The sequence below is a fragment of the Zeugodacus cucurbitae genome, chromosome 2 (genome assembly GCF_028554725.1).
Source record: "Zeugodacus cucurbitae isolate PBARC_wt_2022May chromosome 2, idZeuCucr1.2, whole genome shotgun sequence".
NCBI classification, from domain to species: domain Eukaryota; kingdom Metazoa; phylum Arthropoda; class Insecta; order Diptera; family Tephritidae; genus Zeugodacus; species Zeugodacus cucurbitae.
Genome location: NC_071667.1, coordinates 80724735 through 80739895, shown reverse-complemented (window position 1 = coordinate 80739895; position 15161 = coordinate 80724735). Strand labels below are relative to the sequence as shown.

The following is a 15161-nucleotide window of genomic DNA, read 5'->3' as shown; positions in this document are numbered from 1 at the left end:
CACAATATGCACTGAAGAAAAATCACTGCAAATTTAAACTCATAAATTAACAATAAATTGCAACATTTGAATGCATTCTGGTGACATTTCAATTTTGGACATTCGCAAAAAGTTGGACAATTTGTATAAAAGTTCGTGCATCGAGTTGAGGAAATCATTCCAAACTTCAACACCTCTCAGCAGCTAATCTCAGCTCAGCTTAGCGCAAAACCGTTTTATTTTCAATTTAATATTAAAAGTATTCGTGAAAAAAAGATGCGTGCCTTCATCGTATTGTGTTTAGTCGCCGTTGCCTCTGCCGATAGCTTGGGCTACAACTATCGTCCTGTAGGACACTCGGACGCTGGACTCTCGTTCGCACCAGGTGGCAGCAGTGGTGGACTAGGCGGTGGATTGGGCGGTCTTGGTGGACTAGGTGGTGGATTGGGTGGTGGTAGTGGTGGTTTAGGTGGCGCTGCCACACAAGTCTCACCTTCTTACTCAGCACCCGCCGCTGAATTCGACAAGGAGTTCTACAGCTACAGCGCTGATGAAGATGCCTTCAACGAACCCGCCGGCAGTGAACAAATCGAAGCTTCATTGAAGAAGAATCTCCGCGTTATCTTCATCAAGGGACCCGAAAATAATGGTTTGGAGAACGCTGCCGCCAATCTGGCCAGACATGCTGCCGAACAGAAGACCGCCATTTATGTGTTGCAGAAACAAGCTGACTTGGGTGATTTGGCCAACAGACTGCAGTCGCAACACGATGTTAAGGCTCACAAACCCGAAGTACACTTCGTCAAATACCGTACCCCAGAGGATGCTGCCAACGCTCAACGTGCTATTCAATCGCAATACGACCAATTGGGTGGTAACTCTCAGTCTCATGACGGTGGTGTGGCTCCAGTGCACAACTATGCTTCTGAGGCTTCTCGTCCAGCACCACGCATTGCAAGCGCTCCCGGTTCTAGCTACTTGCCTTCCTCGATCATTCGTGTTTAAAGTGAAGAGTATCCTAAATGGGTGTAGTTTCTCTCAATGACTCTGAAATGTGATAAAACAACCGTTTTTGTTATTCTTTGTTGATTAATATGTAATAATAAATTTTATATTTTTAATTATAACTGAGTTTGTTTATATATTTTGTAATCAGATCATATTAGATGAGGAGCTTGTAGGATAGATAGAGAATCCTTTAAAACAGTTTTGAATTAGGAAGAATAATGAAGAAGGATAATGAGATCACTATTCTAGGAGCTTCTTCTACCTGTTGAGGGCTGCCATTATTTCGAAGTTTCTTCGAATGTATTTACACTATTTGTCCAAATCCAAAACTTTAAAATGCTTCAGTCAAAAGTCATCCACCAACAAGTCACCAATCACAATAACATTGGCTTTCCTATTCCATTTAACTTTCATTATAAATATTATATATTTGTTTTCTAACAGGTGTCTTTAATTATCACTTCAACTAGACAGTGTGCATTAATGTCTCATTCGTATTATCGAAGTTACCACCATTTATTATTCTGACCTTTCTATTTCAATCACTTTCTCACCGAACTTTATGCCCTGCCAAGACAGCCATCCATTCGTTCACAGACACTGCTTCGTGATCCTGTCACTTTTCATATGATTATGTCTTTTTCATTCTGTCAAAAAAAAATACAAATAAAAAATAAATGGAATAAAATCGAAAAAACATAGCCACTTGATTGTTGGTACATCATAAATAATATGTGCTCATATGTATCCGGATATTAGGGTGAGTTATGTAAATTAAATTTAAAAAATATAAAAAAAATTATTTTATTTTTTTTTTTATTCTACAGTGAGACTATTAATTTATTGGATCTTGTATGATTGAAATGAAATAGAGAAATACTTCTATATATTCAGATAAAGAAGCTCGAAGTTTCTTCAGAGATCTATTATTATTTACTCTGGTCTATGCAATTGAGAACTTTTCTTATCCATATAAGTATAGTTCCACAGAAACACTCAGTTGTTGAGGGTTCTAATACTATCGTGAGCAACATATAATATTTACTAATAACGGTTAATATCTCTAACTGGATATATCCATCAACTTTTGAGATGCTTCTTATACATAGACATTTTCTGTTGTGGTCTACAATTTTATAAGGATTATGGTCTTCAAAAATTATTATTTTTTTTTTAATTCACAGGAGCACCCTAAATCGAAGCGCCACATACAATATATATAAATATATGTACCGATGCATGAATTGAAAGCACATTAAACATCCTATAAACTCCCCAACACCAGCACGAAGAGACCGTCAAACTCATTTTCGACAAATTTCTCACAAAATTGTAACCACCAATTGGTAGGAAAAGAAGTCTGCACTTGCTGCTAACTGTCGCCCCACCATTTTCACATGACTCCACGCACGCTTTTGTATTTTTCCGAAGACTTTCAGTTGGAGCAAAGACATCGAATGTGCGTTTGGAGGGGGTGGGTGGGTGTTGTATTAGACATGCACGTACGCATCACCGCGTATTATTCACAGGTGTGCCCGCCGTCGCTACATTCTTTTTTTTATTCGTCTCCAATCAATAATGTTACATGCGGGTGTAAATCTTTGGCACCACTTAGACTTGTAACGCGAATAACCTACAAACCACCACATCCACCTGAACACTCTTCAAGGAAGCTGTTGCTGCAGCTCCTTCCGCCACGCTTCGGTCGTCTTATCGCTATCAGTTTTGTTACATATAAAACTGTAAATATGTAACTGTACTTATGTACTCTCTCGTAGCGAGTAGTTGCAAATATATTTTGCCGACATTGAGTTCTCGAGCATACTAATTTTTATTTTTCAGTCACGTAGCAAACGTGTTTGACAAAATATCATCTATTTAACATTGCAATGTGTCAAGACAGATGGCGCTGCCGTTGCCATTTAAAACGTGCACTTACCGCCGCCATTGAACACGAATACCAAGTGTTTGTTGGGGGAGGCGGGGATGTCGTGGGGGAATGAATGCATGTTACTAAACGCCAGCATTAACCAACGAAAGTACCGTAATTACACAAAGCAAATGTTAAATAGAAAATATGTTGTTGCTTCACTCGAAAAAGCATGCTGCATGGCAAGGGCTTTTAAATATTACAAGGATGTGTGTATCTATTGTAGTAATTGCTGCAAAGCTGTATGTGTTCTTAAAGCTCTGGAGTGCATATAAAACATTCGTAGAACAATATGTAAGACCTGTAATTGAATACAATAGTTTAATCAATTTTTATTTATTGATGTAAATATTTTTCTAAATTAGAAACTATAATCAGTGATGTCTAGCATGTAGGGTGATGTTTGGAACTTTTCATATCTAAAAAGCTTATATGTACGACATAACTCATCAATGTAAGTGTTGTTTCGGAATTTATTTATTTAATATCAATAAATCTATGGAATATTTACTTGAACTCTGATAATTCAAGCTGTGTGTCTACATATAAATTTTATAAATATTTCTACAGTATAAATGTTTTTCTACATACAAGGACAGGATAGAAATTGCATGATCTTGAAATCTGACGATGAACAATGCATTCAATAAGACACCGATTAAAAAAATTGGAATCGGAGTAGAACTGTGTAATATAATATCCAACACGACGAAGAACCGATTCCCCAAATAGCCATAACGACCAACGATCTCATATTCCTTTACTTGAACTGTTGTCTGAGTTGAAAATTCAATTGAGCTGAAAGAGTATAAAACATTAAAGTAAATTCTATATATTTTCAATCACCAACTATTCTAAATCAACTCACAAGAATCTTACAAAAATTATATTTTTTGCTTAATTCTGTATATGAAGAGTCGGCGGAGATTCTTCGGGATTCATTACATCCAGAAAACTTACTGTGTAGTCTAGTGTAGTCCGATTAAGCTGACAGTGTTACCCTCGAAAGCAAAAATGTAAAACAAGACGGTTAGGCCCTAGAATTATCACTTTATTATGACAAAGGTTTGTGTAGTATTGAATTCTAACGTTAAGTCAATATTTCTCTACTCTCTTCCATCAACGTCTCTAACACAAACTTATGGTCACGCACAAACCTTACACTCCTGTGGGACGAAATTCTCAAAAGATAATAAGGCTGGCTCGTGCATGTTCTGAGACGAGATCCAGATACAGTCACCCGGAACGCTAACGACTCAAATCCACTAAGTAGTCGACAGAAAGTCTGGCCCACTCTGATTTGAAAAAAAAAAAAAAATTTAGACATCAAATTATTTAAGGTCCAAACAAGTTGGAGTCAAATCAATAAGCTAGCACAAGTGTGAAATAAATAGAGGAATCTCATTGTGGCCCTTTACTCCCCCGCGGAGCCACAGGATCGATTTTAATATTTTAAAAGAAAAGGAAACGTCAAATGTATATATATTAGTCTCCTACCTACTCAGCCTAAGACTGAGATTTTGATCTCATCTAAACATAAACTAATAAACTAAGGAATTCAAAATATTACCAATTTCCCAAGTTATACATTTCTAAAAAAACATTATTTAGTCTCGTAAATATTGTTATTCATACGCATCCATCTTCAGATTATCACTAACACTTTTGGAAGAACAATGAACTGAAAATACACATGAATACACAGACCCCTTTAAAGACTACAGTTATAACTCAAATAACTGAATACAATTGAACCTCCGTAACTCAAATCACCATAATCCACAAAAAAACTTCGTGGTAGAGAGACTTCGAGTTATGGAAGGTAATTCGTATGAAACTTGACTTCTATTGCCAATTCAGGAGTTCTAATTATAGAGAACTTCGAGTTATATGAGTTGGTGCTATGGAAGTTCAACTATATATAAATTCGAAATTCAAGCGAGTAAATTGCGTTGTATTGTACTATTTTCTGCCAACCCATCAACACTGACCAACACATAAATATACATACGGACCATTTTTTTCATTTGCTTATGCTTCCTTCCAAACTATCTGTCTGTAATGGGTATTTGTTGTTGTTTTTTCTTTAACTGTCACTTAACTGCAAGTGTTGCGGGCGTTATGTGAGTGCTTTATTGCGCGATGCGCCGTTATGGCCGAGTTATAAATTCGGCATTATTGTTGTTTTTGTTATTGTTGCTGTAGCCCGTTATCTACTACGGCGCTACTCAACAACAAACGGCGAACGACAAACGACAAAAATGGCCTAGGACAAGTGCAAAACACATTAAAATGTGCCAGTGAACTAGCCTAGAGAGAGATCAGTAACCAGCCATAATGGAGGCAGACGTGGTGCGAAAGATATGTAGATATATAGATGTTGCAAGAGATACATACAAACACATAACAACATTAAAACTGTTATACGCCGAAAATATTTAAAATTCTGGAATTGTGGAACTATAGCGACTTTAATGTGGTACAGCAAAAACCGTTTTTTATTTACATTCCAATATTATTATATACATATGTGATGTGTTATCGAAAAATAACGGGAATTTTAATTTTTTGAACAAAAAAATATTTTTTTATTTGACTGCAGTAATGTTGTCGCCTTTAAAATAGTCCCCATTCGTTATTATGCACTTCTGTTAACGATTCTTCCAATCGTCGAAACACTTCTCAAACTCGATTTTTGGGATAGCCTTGGCTCTTTCACTGATTTCTCGTATACTTGACAATACGAACGACTCCCCATTAAGGTTCTCTATATGTTTGGAAAAAGAAAAAGTCACACGGAGCCATGTCTAGCGAATGTGGAGGCAAGTCCATGAAAACAGAACTTTTTGAATTCCCATTATTTTTTGAACACACCACGTATTGTCTCTGACAACAGTCATGCGTAAAAGTTTATTTGAAAGAAAAGTGGGTTTTAATTCAGCTTTCAAGATTTCTTAATAGGTTCCTTGTTAGGGTTCAGAAATCCATACTGAAGACATGTTTTTATTTTTTTAATTTTACTCTATCCGATTTTTTTTTTTTTTTGCTAAAAATATCAAACTTCCACGAAAACTCAGCTCACGCACCGAAGGTGTGCTATCAATGTAGTTGCTCTGCTTAAAGACTTAAGCCATTACAGATTTCTAATTATTAATTACCTTTGGAACAGCAATATTGGAGCTTGAGACTATGGATTTAAGTTTAAAATACTTCGTTTTAACCCGCGCTGTGACCTTCTGTATCCAAATATATATCTAATAACAACACAACCACAGTGGAGGCACCAACAAAACAGCAAAATTAATTAAATTCTTTCCTTAAAGCAAAAATTGGCGCTGCGGAATCCTTTAAACCCACTTCTTCCGTTGTGCTCATTACTTGCGTTTGCTGCGCTCCAATGCCGCCGACGCTTATCAAGTTACACAGCGAAGTGGTCGTGCCATGAATTATTATTTAAAGCCTAAATAAAGTTGAAGCTATAAAGAAAAACTCATAATAACCGTAAAAACGGCATATCTTACTGCTGCAAAGTTTTTATTTGCACTCGCACTCGCAAGCGGGAGCAGACAACAGCTGTGTGGCAGGACAAAGCGCGCAACAGCATAATGCTTGCATGCTTTTAGGATGAGTTATAAGTGAAGTATGAGTTATATATTTATATATATATGTATGTGAGTGTGTGTGTGGCAGAGCTTTGTGCTCGGTTATGGCACTAAACACAGTTATGACAATAATCAACAACATGACACCGTTTCGCTAGCGCGCACTGCCTTCCATGCAAGTGTCTGTGTGTTTGTTGTTGTTGATTGTTGCTGTGTGTCCTTTAAAAATCATAATCATGTTGTAAAATAATTTGGCCGTTATGAGCGCGTATTTTCCTTTCTTTTATTTTTTTTCGTATCAAAAGTCAACTTTACGAAAAGATATTAAAGCGCAATAACAGCCAGCACGAATACGCGAAACTATATAATAACACATTGTTGTTGTTGTTGTACGCAAAGGACACAGTAGGCGACAGACAGAGAGACACATTGCCATTTACAGTAGCATTGAAAGCCCATCAGAGCGCGTACACACTCATCATATATTAAATATTATGTATAGACATACATACATATATCCTCTATTATATATATATTTTATATATTAAATGTATCTATATGTAAATGTATGCGAACGCCTTTAATAAATGCAGCCGAATACAATGGCATAACGCTGCATTACTTTCTATTCGCACACAAATATTATTTTTAACCCTTGAGTGCTCACTTGTAGTGTGGTACGAGTTACCCTTGCTGTACTGTTTATAAGAGAAGACTTATTTTGAAGGTAAAAATCTAGTCAGACTCAAGATTGCTTTCCAAAAATGTCGAACAATCTTCTTTAGAAAATTAAAAGTTTGAAAAAATTATTTAAAAATATTTTAAATTGTTTGCGGTGCTTGTCGTAACTTAATAAATATTTTTTGATTGAATATACTAAATCAAATCAATTCAAAGATTACTGTCTGCTAGAATTATCTATTGTTGTTGTTGTTGTCGAAGAAAACCATCTACAACTAATTTTGAGGAACGCTGCCGAGATGACAGTTCTTCACCGTATAAATAACTAGGTTCGTGCGGCTACTTGATCCGTCTGACATAGTAACGGATAAGTATAGGTCGGTGTGTACTAAACCTTTATTTCTCTCTCCTCTTATTCAAAATACATTCAAAAAACAATTTGATGTCTTCCAAAGCCCCCACACAGTCACAAGGATTAAGACGTGACTCTAGTTGTCATTCTTTATAAGCCATAGCAATTTTCTAAATAATTTTTCTTTATTTTATATGTATAAATTTCTGATTAAAATGTTACCAAAAATGTTTTCTCCCAGCTCTCACAAGGGTAAGGTTAGGTTAGATAGGCCAGGTAGGCCAATACGCCACACATAGACCATTTTGGTCCTTTGCGATACCAGATGGAGTGCCGTCGCGTTGTCCACGAGGAGTAGTCATCCTTTAGGATGCCTGCGCTTGACGCGAATTTTAAAAGTTTTTGTGTCTTCACTTTCGATACCTCTTCCAGATTCTCATATTGTGAGGCCTCCAAGAAGCGAAATCGTTGCCTTGACAATGCTGGGCAGATGCACAGGAGATGCTTCGCCGTTTCTATTGCACCTTGCTCCTGACATTTTCTGCAGTCATATCGATCCGTAAGTCCCATTTTGTAGGCATGTGCCGCCACCAGACAATGGCCTGTGAGTATTCCCACCAAACTCCTACAGTCCCTTCTATCGAGTGACAGTAGGAGTTTGGTGTACTTCTGGTCTACCGCTTTACACATGGCTTTAGCGGTTTTACACCCCGGTATATTTGTCCAACGTCTTAGGATGTTTCTTGCCATGCCCCTGTCCAGACCTGCTGTATTGAGGGTTAGCTCTGCGGCTTTCCCAATAGCAAACACCTCCGCTTGAAAAATACTGCAGCGGTTCGGAAGTTTAAAAGGCTGCCTTACACCTTACTCCGGACGGTATATTCCCGCACCTGTCCCATCCTCCATTTTCAAACCATCCGTACAGATATTCAGTCAATGTGCTGCGTGAGGTTATCAATCCCTTACGCCAGCCGTCTTTTTCCAGGTTCACAAGTGTTAAGACATGACCATAATTATCCTTCGATTTCTAAATATGTTTTTATAGTTATGTAAAACCTTAATCAAAATACTGCCAAAAAGCCATTCGTATCTTCCACACCCTGCTTGCACTCACAAGGGTTAAGATGTGCCCACAGTAATTGAACACAACACTAATTTTGAACATTATTTTCTATAGCACAAAAAAAAATATTGAGCAATATATCTCCAATCCCATTGTCTACCAAAACCCCCACCTGCACTCACAAGGGTTAACACATCGCACGCTGTCACAACAGTTCGAGCCGCAAAAGAACAACGCAACTTGCGGCCACAGCCTTGCCGCGGCGTGTCAGCAGTTGTGACAATGAGTTTTTGATTACATTGCAATTTCTTATTTAGTTTCTCTTTTTTCAACAGCGTCATTGTGTCTTCCTTCGCACATGTAACACACACACACCCATTTCGATGGCATAATACTGACAGCGCTATATGTAAACTATATGTATGTACGCACTTGTATATATTTTTTGCATTTAAATTTTTGCTCTTTGTTGTTGTTCTTAGTTATAAGAAGCTTCATTGGTTTGTCGAAATGAAAATATTTGCCTTAAAATGACAGCAATCTCAACGCAAAAAAAGAAGCGATAAGCAACTGCTGAAATATTGATAAGCAGCAATTTGTGTGTGTGTGTGAGTGGTGGAAGTAGAAGTGAAGGTGGAAGTGTCAGTGAAAGTGCAAACGCTGCCTGTGATGCTGGTGAGGCGGTGTTTGACACGCGTGGCAGTCAACTAGAGGTTAAAAGAATACATTGTCGCCGCTGTTAAGGCACTCCGCTCGTCGTTTGACGTCTGTCATTCGACTAACAGCAGCAGTCGTGCCGCAGTCAGCCTCATTTCTTTTGATGAGTATGTAATTTTTGGCAAAGCGCAATTTTTACTCAAAAGCCTCTTTGACACATATGTATAAGCGGATATATTTATGTGTGTTGTGTGCGGGAATCACTCTGACCTCAGATGTGTGTGCGTGTGTGTGGAAGTTTGCTGAGTAAACAGACACGTGTCGGTTTGCCGTAAAGAACATGTGCGTGAGTTCTAGAAGGACTAGTTTAGAAATGTTGTTTGCACATATCAAGATCTTGTTCAGAGCTTTAAACCCTTATTAAACCCCTTTCTCAGTACAGTAGAACCTGTCGTCTGTTTTTTATCTTTCATAGTTAGTCTTAAATAGAGTCTAATAAGTATTCACTTCAAGTCCTAGGCCTAAGGTGGATCTATAGGAGTCCTACATGCCGTGAGGCTAAATGTCCGGCTACATGCCGTGAGGCTAAATGTCCTGACGGATGCAAATTGCTAAAGTTGCAGGGAAGAAGAGGAGATTGAGACATCGAGAAACTTTCTTCTTCATGGTCGAGCTTTCGCTATACTGCGGCTGGCAGAACGAGCTTTGCAGAACCAATTGAACTGTACCGTTTATAAATTAGTAGACTGTACAAATTCCTAAAATGCTCAAAGCGCTATGTCATCACTTGAGTGTTTCGGGCATCCATTTTGAGTAGTTGGCGGCCCTTTAACCTAACCTAAGTCTTAGGCAATAATTAGAGCAAAATAACCTTTCAAAATTTCATCAAATCCTGACAGCTGGAGAGTTGTGTAATAATATCGAAACTAAAATACTTCTGAAAGCATATTCACGGTACTTTATTTGGTTCTATATAAGAATTAAAGACTAGTTCTCAACTAGTTTGTTTAAAGAAAGTCCCATTTACTGCAAGGAATATGTGTATCCACCTACTCATACATACACCTTTTATGAAGTGTGTGTGAGTGATTACTTACACATTCAGTGTATCACATACTCACACCTCCAAGTGTATCCTTTTTTGTTAAAAACCTCGCACTAAAGAAAATTTCATTTTACATTTAGTTACAAACGTCACTCTTGTTCATAAAGCTGTTTCTTCACTCTTTTGCAACTTGCTTACACAATGTTCACTCTTTTTATTTACACTTCCGCTTTTCGTTTTTGCTTCCCGGAATTGTGAACAAATTAAATATTCACTTAGAAATTTTTCCGTAAACCAATTGCTCTTGAATTGTTGCTGCTGCTTATATTTTGCATATACAAAAATATATTTTTTTTTATAAATATATTTTTGCGCTTGGTAACTCTGACCTCCATCGAATATTTTTGTTAAGTGAGTAAAATCCAGCATTTTACCCCTTTTTTAGATTATGATTTAATAAAATGTGAATTATGCATAAGAATTTTGTTATCTTAATGTTGTTGTTGTTGTAAAATGAATTTTTTTTATTTGTTTGCAGAATTTTATTTTTCTGGGAATTTAATTTTTTCTACTTAAGGAAACTTGACAATTTAATGGTTTATTCAGAATTTGGCTTCAACCTTCCTTGCTTTTTATTTTCTTATTTTCAATTTACACAGGATATTTAACACTTTGGTCTGAGTTACTGAAGAGATCTTCATCATAAGATTTGGCTACATTTCTCTAGTGGTGATCTTTGACCATAAAGCATATATTACGAATTTATGTCGAGGTTTACATGAGAAAATATAAACTTGTCCTTTGGAAGTCACATATAATAGAACCAGCCCAATACTTGTTATTCAGTATATATGCATTTTTCATTAATTGTATAAAAATCCTAACCTTATGAGTCTTAAAAGATTTAAAGAAACATAAGCTTTATTTATCAAATAATTATTTGATAAGCATTAATCGAGCTTGTGGTTCCAAGAAAAATATAAAAGTTTCCAATTTTTGAAATATATTTTTATACTCTCGCGACATGTTGCAAAGAGAGTACAATAGTTTTGTTCAAATAAGTCATAAAATAAACGAGTGAGATATAGTTTTATATATATCGAAATGTTCAGGATGACATGAGGATGGATGAGACGATTTGAAATCCGGATGTGAAACTTGATACGCATTTTCCCTGGAAATGTGGGAGAGTTGCTATTAAAAATGGGCGAAATCGGACTATTACCCCGCCCACAATTTCAATGAAATTCGGTACATAATATTTTTTGACATTGTGATATTACCGATAGAAAATAGGCGAAATCGATTGACAACCACGACTACTTTCCACATAACTAAATTTGGAACTCCAACTGATTACTTCACTTTACATCATGAACCAAAGAAGATAGCGGAATAAAAATTAACACAAACGCTGTGTTTGAGGTGTGGCTTACGGGAAAATTGTTGAAACCGGACTATAACTGTTCGAGACACCATATATCGAATATGAAGAATTCAGTGCCTAAGTGTAATTTTAACCGAAAATATCGGCAAATCGCTCAGATATTTTAGTGTAATTCATAAGATGTTGTTTCTTCTAATAGTGTTTGTCTGTTCCAAAAATTATTAAAATCGGGTCATAGCTTCTCCTAGCTCCCATATACCTAATTACAGATTTTTCGTACAATGGGTTTCATACCTTATAGATCGGTTAATATGTGAAATATCTTATATCCAAATTAAGTGAACGTATAGTCTTGGATATAATGTCACATGGTGGCGAAAATGGCTAATACTATAACCCATATACTATATAAGATGATTTTCGTTATTCTTGTGCATTTTATGCCGAATATATGGCTCAAATTGTGTATTATTTTAATAAAATTACATAAATAAGTTGCAAGAGTATAGAATTTTCACCTAAATCCTAACTTAGCCCTTCCTTACTTGTTTCTTTATAATTCTTTTATTTTTATATCAAAGTAATTTCGAACAAACTGTCGAAATCGAAATTGTAGTAGTTTCTCAAAGTCAGAAAAAGAGGTGTACCTAATAGCTCACCAATTCAGCAGAATCACCTTCATAATGACAGATTTCCGTTACAATTACAGTCATAGACGCAAGCATTTCTTTACACAGCTTCACACTATGTACGTATGTATGTGTTTTTCCGGCTAATGGAGATGAATAGGGCTTATGCCAACTTTTGCTTTGCTTGCTCCCTTTTATGTATGCTAACATTTGCTGCCGAGTGTATCCACATAAATGTCAAAAACATGGCATAGGCATACAGAGCAGAAACAACAACAAAAAGAGAAACAGAAATGGCAATGGAAGTACAAAGCTAAGAAAAAACAAAAAAACAGCAAAGAATTACAAAATAATCTATTTAACGTGTCACAGTCACCAAATCGTTTTAAGCCATTTTGCACATGACATTTATCTTGCATTGCTGCCGCTTTGCCGCCGCCACACACATACAAGCGAAAACATGTGAGCGCAGAGAGTGCTCAATGTGTTGACAAATAATTACATAAACGAGTACATAGACACAAACAAATAATGGAGAAAGTAATCAAGTGGCCGCCTAACCACTTCGCTGGCAACCGCAGTGCTGCGCGGCTTTATGGAACATTACCAAACCGTATAATGGATACATAGATACACATATGTATGCTTGAAACATTTAATATGAACTCACGCATGTAAATCGGTATATATGTATGTATATGTAGAAGTGAAGCGCTGTAATTGTTTAGCGCCGCCCAGTTACACTTTATTGTTGCATTATATTGTCGAATTGTGGCGCTGCCGGTTTGACACAGTGGTGCACATTAATGCTGTAGCACACAAGGACTTAATTTTTACCACAATGAAATCAGCACAAAATAACGACTGCCATACGGAAAATGAAGCCACAAGCACAGTCGTTAAACAGTTTCGGCAAGCGGCGAGTGGCGAGCGGACGATGCGGCAGGCAGTCGCACTGTTAAGCTGAATAGAGGCGTTTCGACGCCTGAAAGTGTGCTACTTAGTATTTATTTGTTGAGTATTTTATGTGTGTATGTGTGTTTGTCGGGAATTAATACGGATTAAAACACAAACACACAAACACAAATACATATAAATGAAATAATTAACTACATAGTACTCAATACAAATACACAAGCGTAGCATATAACAAAGCAAGCGTTTGTTTCTGTTGTGTGTGCCGCCAAATCTTTAAGGCTTCCCCACTTTTTACGAGCCTTCATTGAAATTATTTATTTAATCAATTAGTCTCAATTTCCCAACAATCAGCGCTAGTAATTGGTGGTAAAGCGGGAAATTGGAGATTAAATACACACACATTTTAAATCCTAATGGCATCGAGCACGAGGCCACTTACTGTGGTTTGACTTGATGGTCTAAAGGAGCTTATTATATGTAGTACTCTAAAGTATACCAACAAATGTATATGGCATGTAAGAGCCGTAGAGTTGAGACGGGAAAGGGTTTAATCTTTAAGTTCAAAGTAGAGAATAGACTTTTTAAATATATAGCTTGATTATTTTATAGATTTTTTTTATAAAAATTAAAAATATTATTTAATTATCATTTAAGAAGGTATTCTGGTATTGAGGTATGAATTTCCAGTAATTTTGTCGCAAAAAAGCAATCCATATTTTTACTACCAATTTTTTTATAACATATTTAATAGCCAATAAAATAACACAGAAAAAAAGTTTATATTAATTAAAAATTATTAAAAAATAGCAGCTGAATTGGGGGGATTCAAAAATTATAACGCGACCATACCCACTATTTCAAGCCTCTTAGCAAACTGAAAAAAATAAATATGTCTAGAGTAATGGCTGAAATTACGTAAAAGTTTCATTTTTTTTTCAACAAAGTTGTCAAAGGGGCATTTTTGGATGTAATTTTTTTGGGGAAGTGGGCGTAGCCCCACCCCCTATTAAGTTTTTTGTACATATCTCGTAAACTATTAAGGCTATATCAAGGAAACTTTCTAGAGTCGTTTCTTTTAGGTAATAGATAGAAAAGCTGCGCTCAAATTGGTGTACAAAATTTTATATGAACGTGGCTCCGCCCATTAATGGGCCAAAAACCATATCTCCGAAACTACTCGACAAATTTTAATAAAATTCGATTCGTAGTATTTTCCTAGCATCCCAATGATATGTTAAGAAAATAGGCCAAATCGGTTCACAACCTACTTTTTATATACCAGAACTGTGAAACCGAACTGAATCGTTTACTTTACATAGTAAATAAGTAAGTAAGCACTAGTGAAGATATCGAAACAGAACTTTGCACAAAATCTGCATTTATACTGTGACATCGCCCTTCTAAAAATCGCCGAAATCTAAACTTAAGTATTCAAGGCCCCATATATCGAACATGAGGACCTCAGCTGAGCTTAAAATTAATTTCTTACTGAAAATATAAGTAAGTCCCTCAGATAGTTTGAAGAAATTCAGAGTGAATATTTTTCTTCTAATAATATGTATCCCTGCCTAAAATACGTGAAATCGGGTCATAACTTCCTCTAGCTCCCATATACCTAATATTAGAGTTTTCAAACTATCAATGGGCTTTACACCATTTACATATATGACGAATATTTGTTTGGTGTATTAATAAAATTAAATAAATAAATTGCGCGAGTATAAAATGTTTGGTTAACCCGAACTTAGCCCTTCCCTACTTGTTATTTTTCGAATTAAAAATCGTAAAAATCAATATATAATAGAGACTAGTTCCAGCGAGAGAAACGTCTATAAAAAGTCTCTCAGATAAATCGGTCGGGTAAAACTTGACAAATTGTGGGTATCATTTTGAAGTGGGAGGTTTCGAGA

General features: G+C 36.2%; 1 protein-coding gene across 1 annotated transcript; it reads left to right on the top strand.

The window, feature by feature from the left end:
- The first annotated feature begins 173 nt into the window (after positions 1–173).
- Positions 174–1075, top strand: LOC105220434 (uncharacterized). The gene has a single exon (XM_011196875.2). It carries the CDS (start codon positions 256–258, stop codon positions 982–984), a length of 729 nt encoding a protein of 242 aa, XP_011195177.2. The 5' UTR covers positions 174–255; the 3' UTR covers positions 985–1075.
- Positions 1076–15161: the final 14086 nt, after the last annotated feature.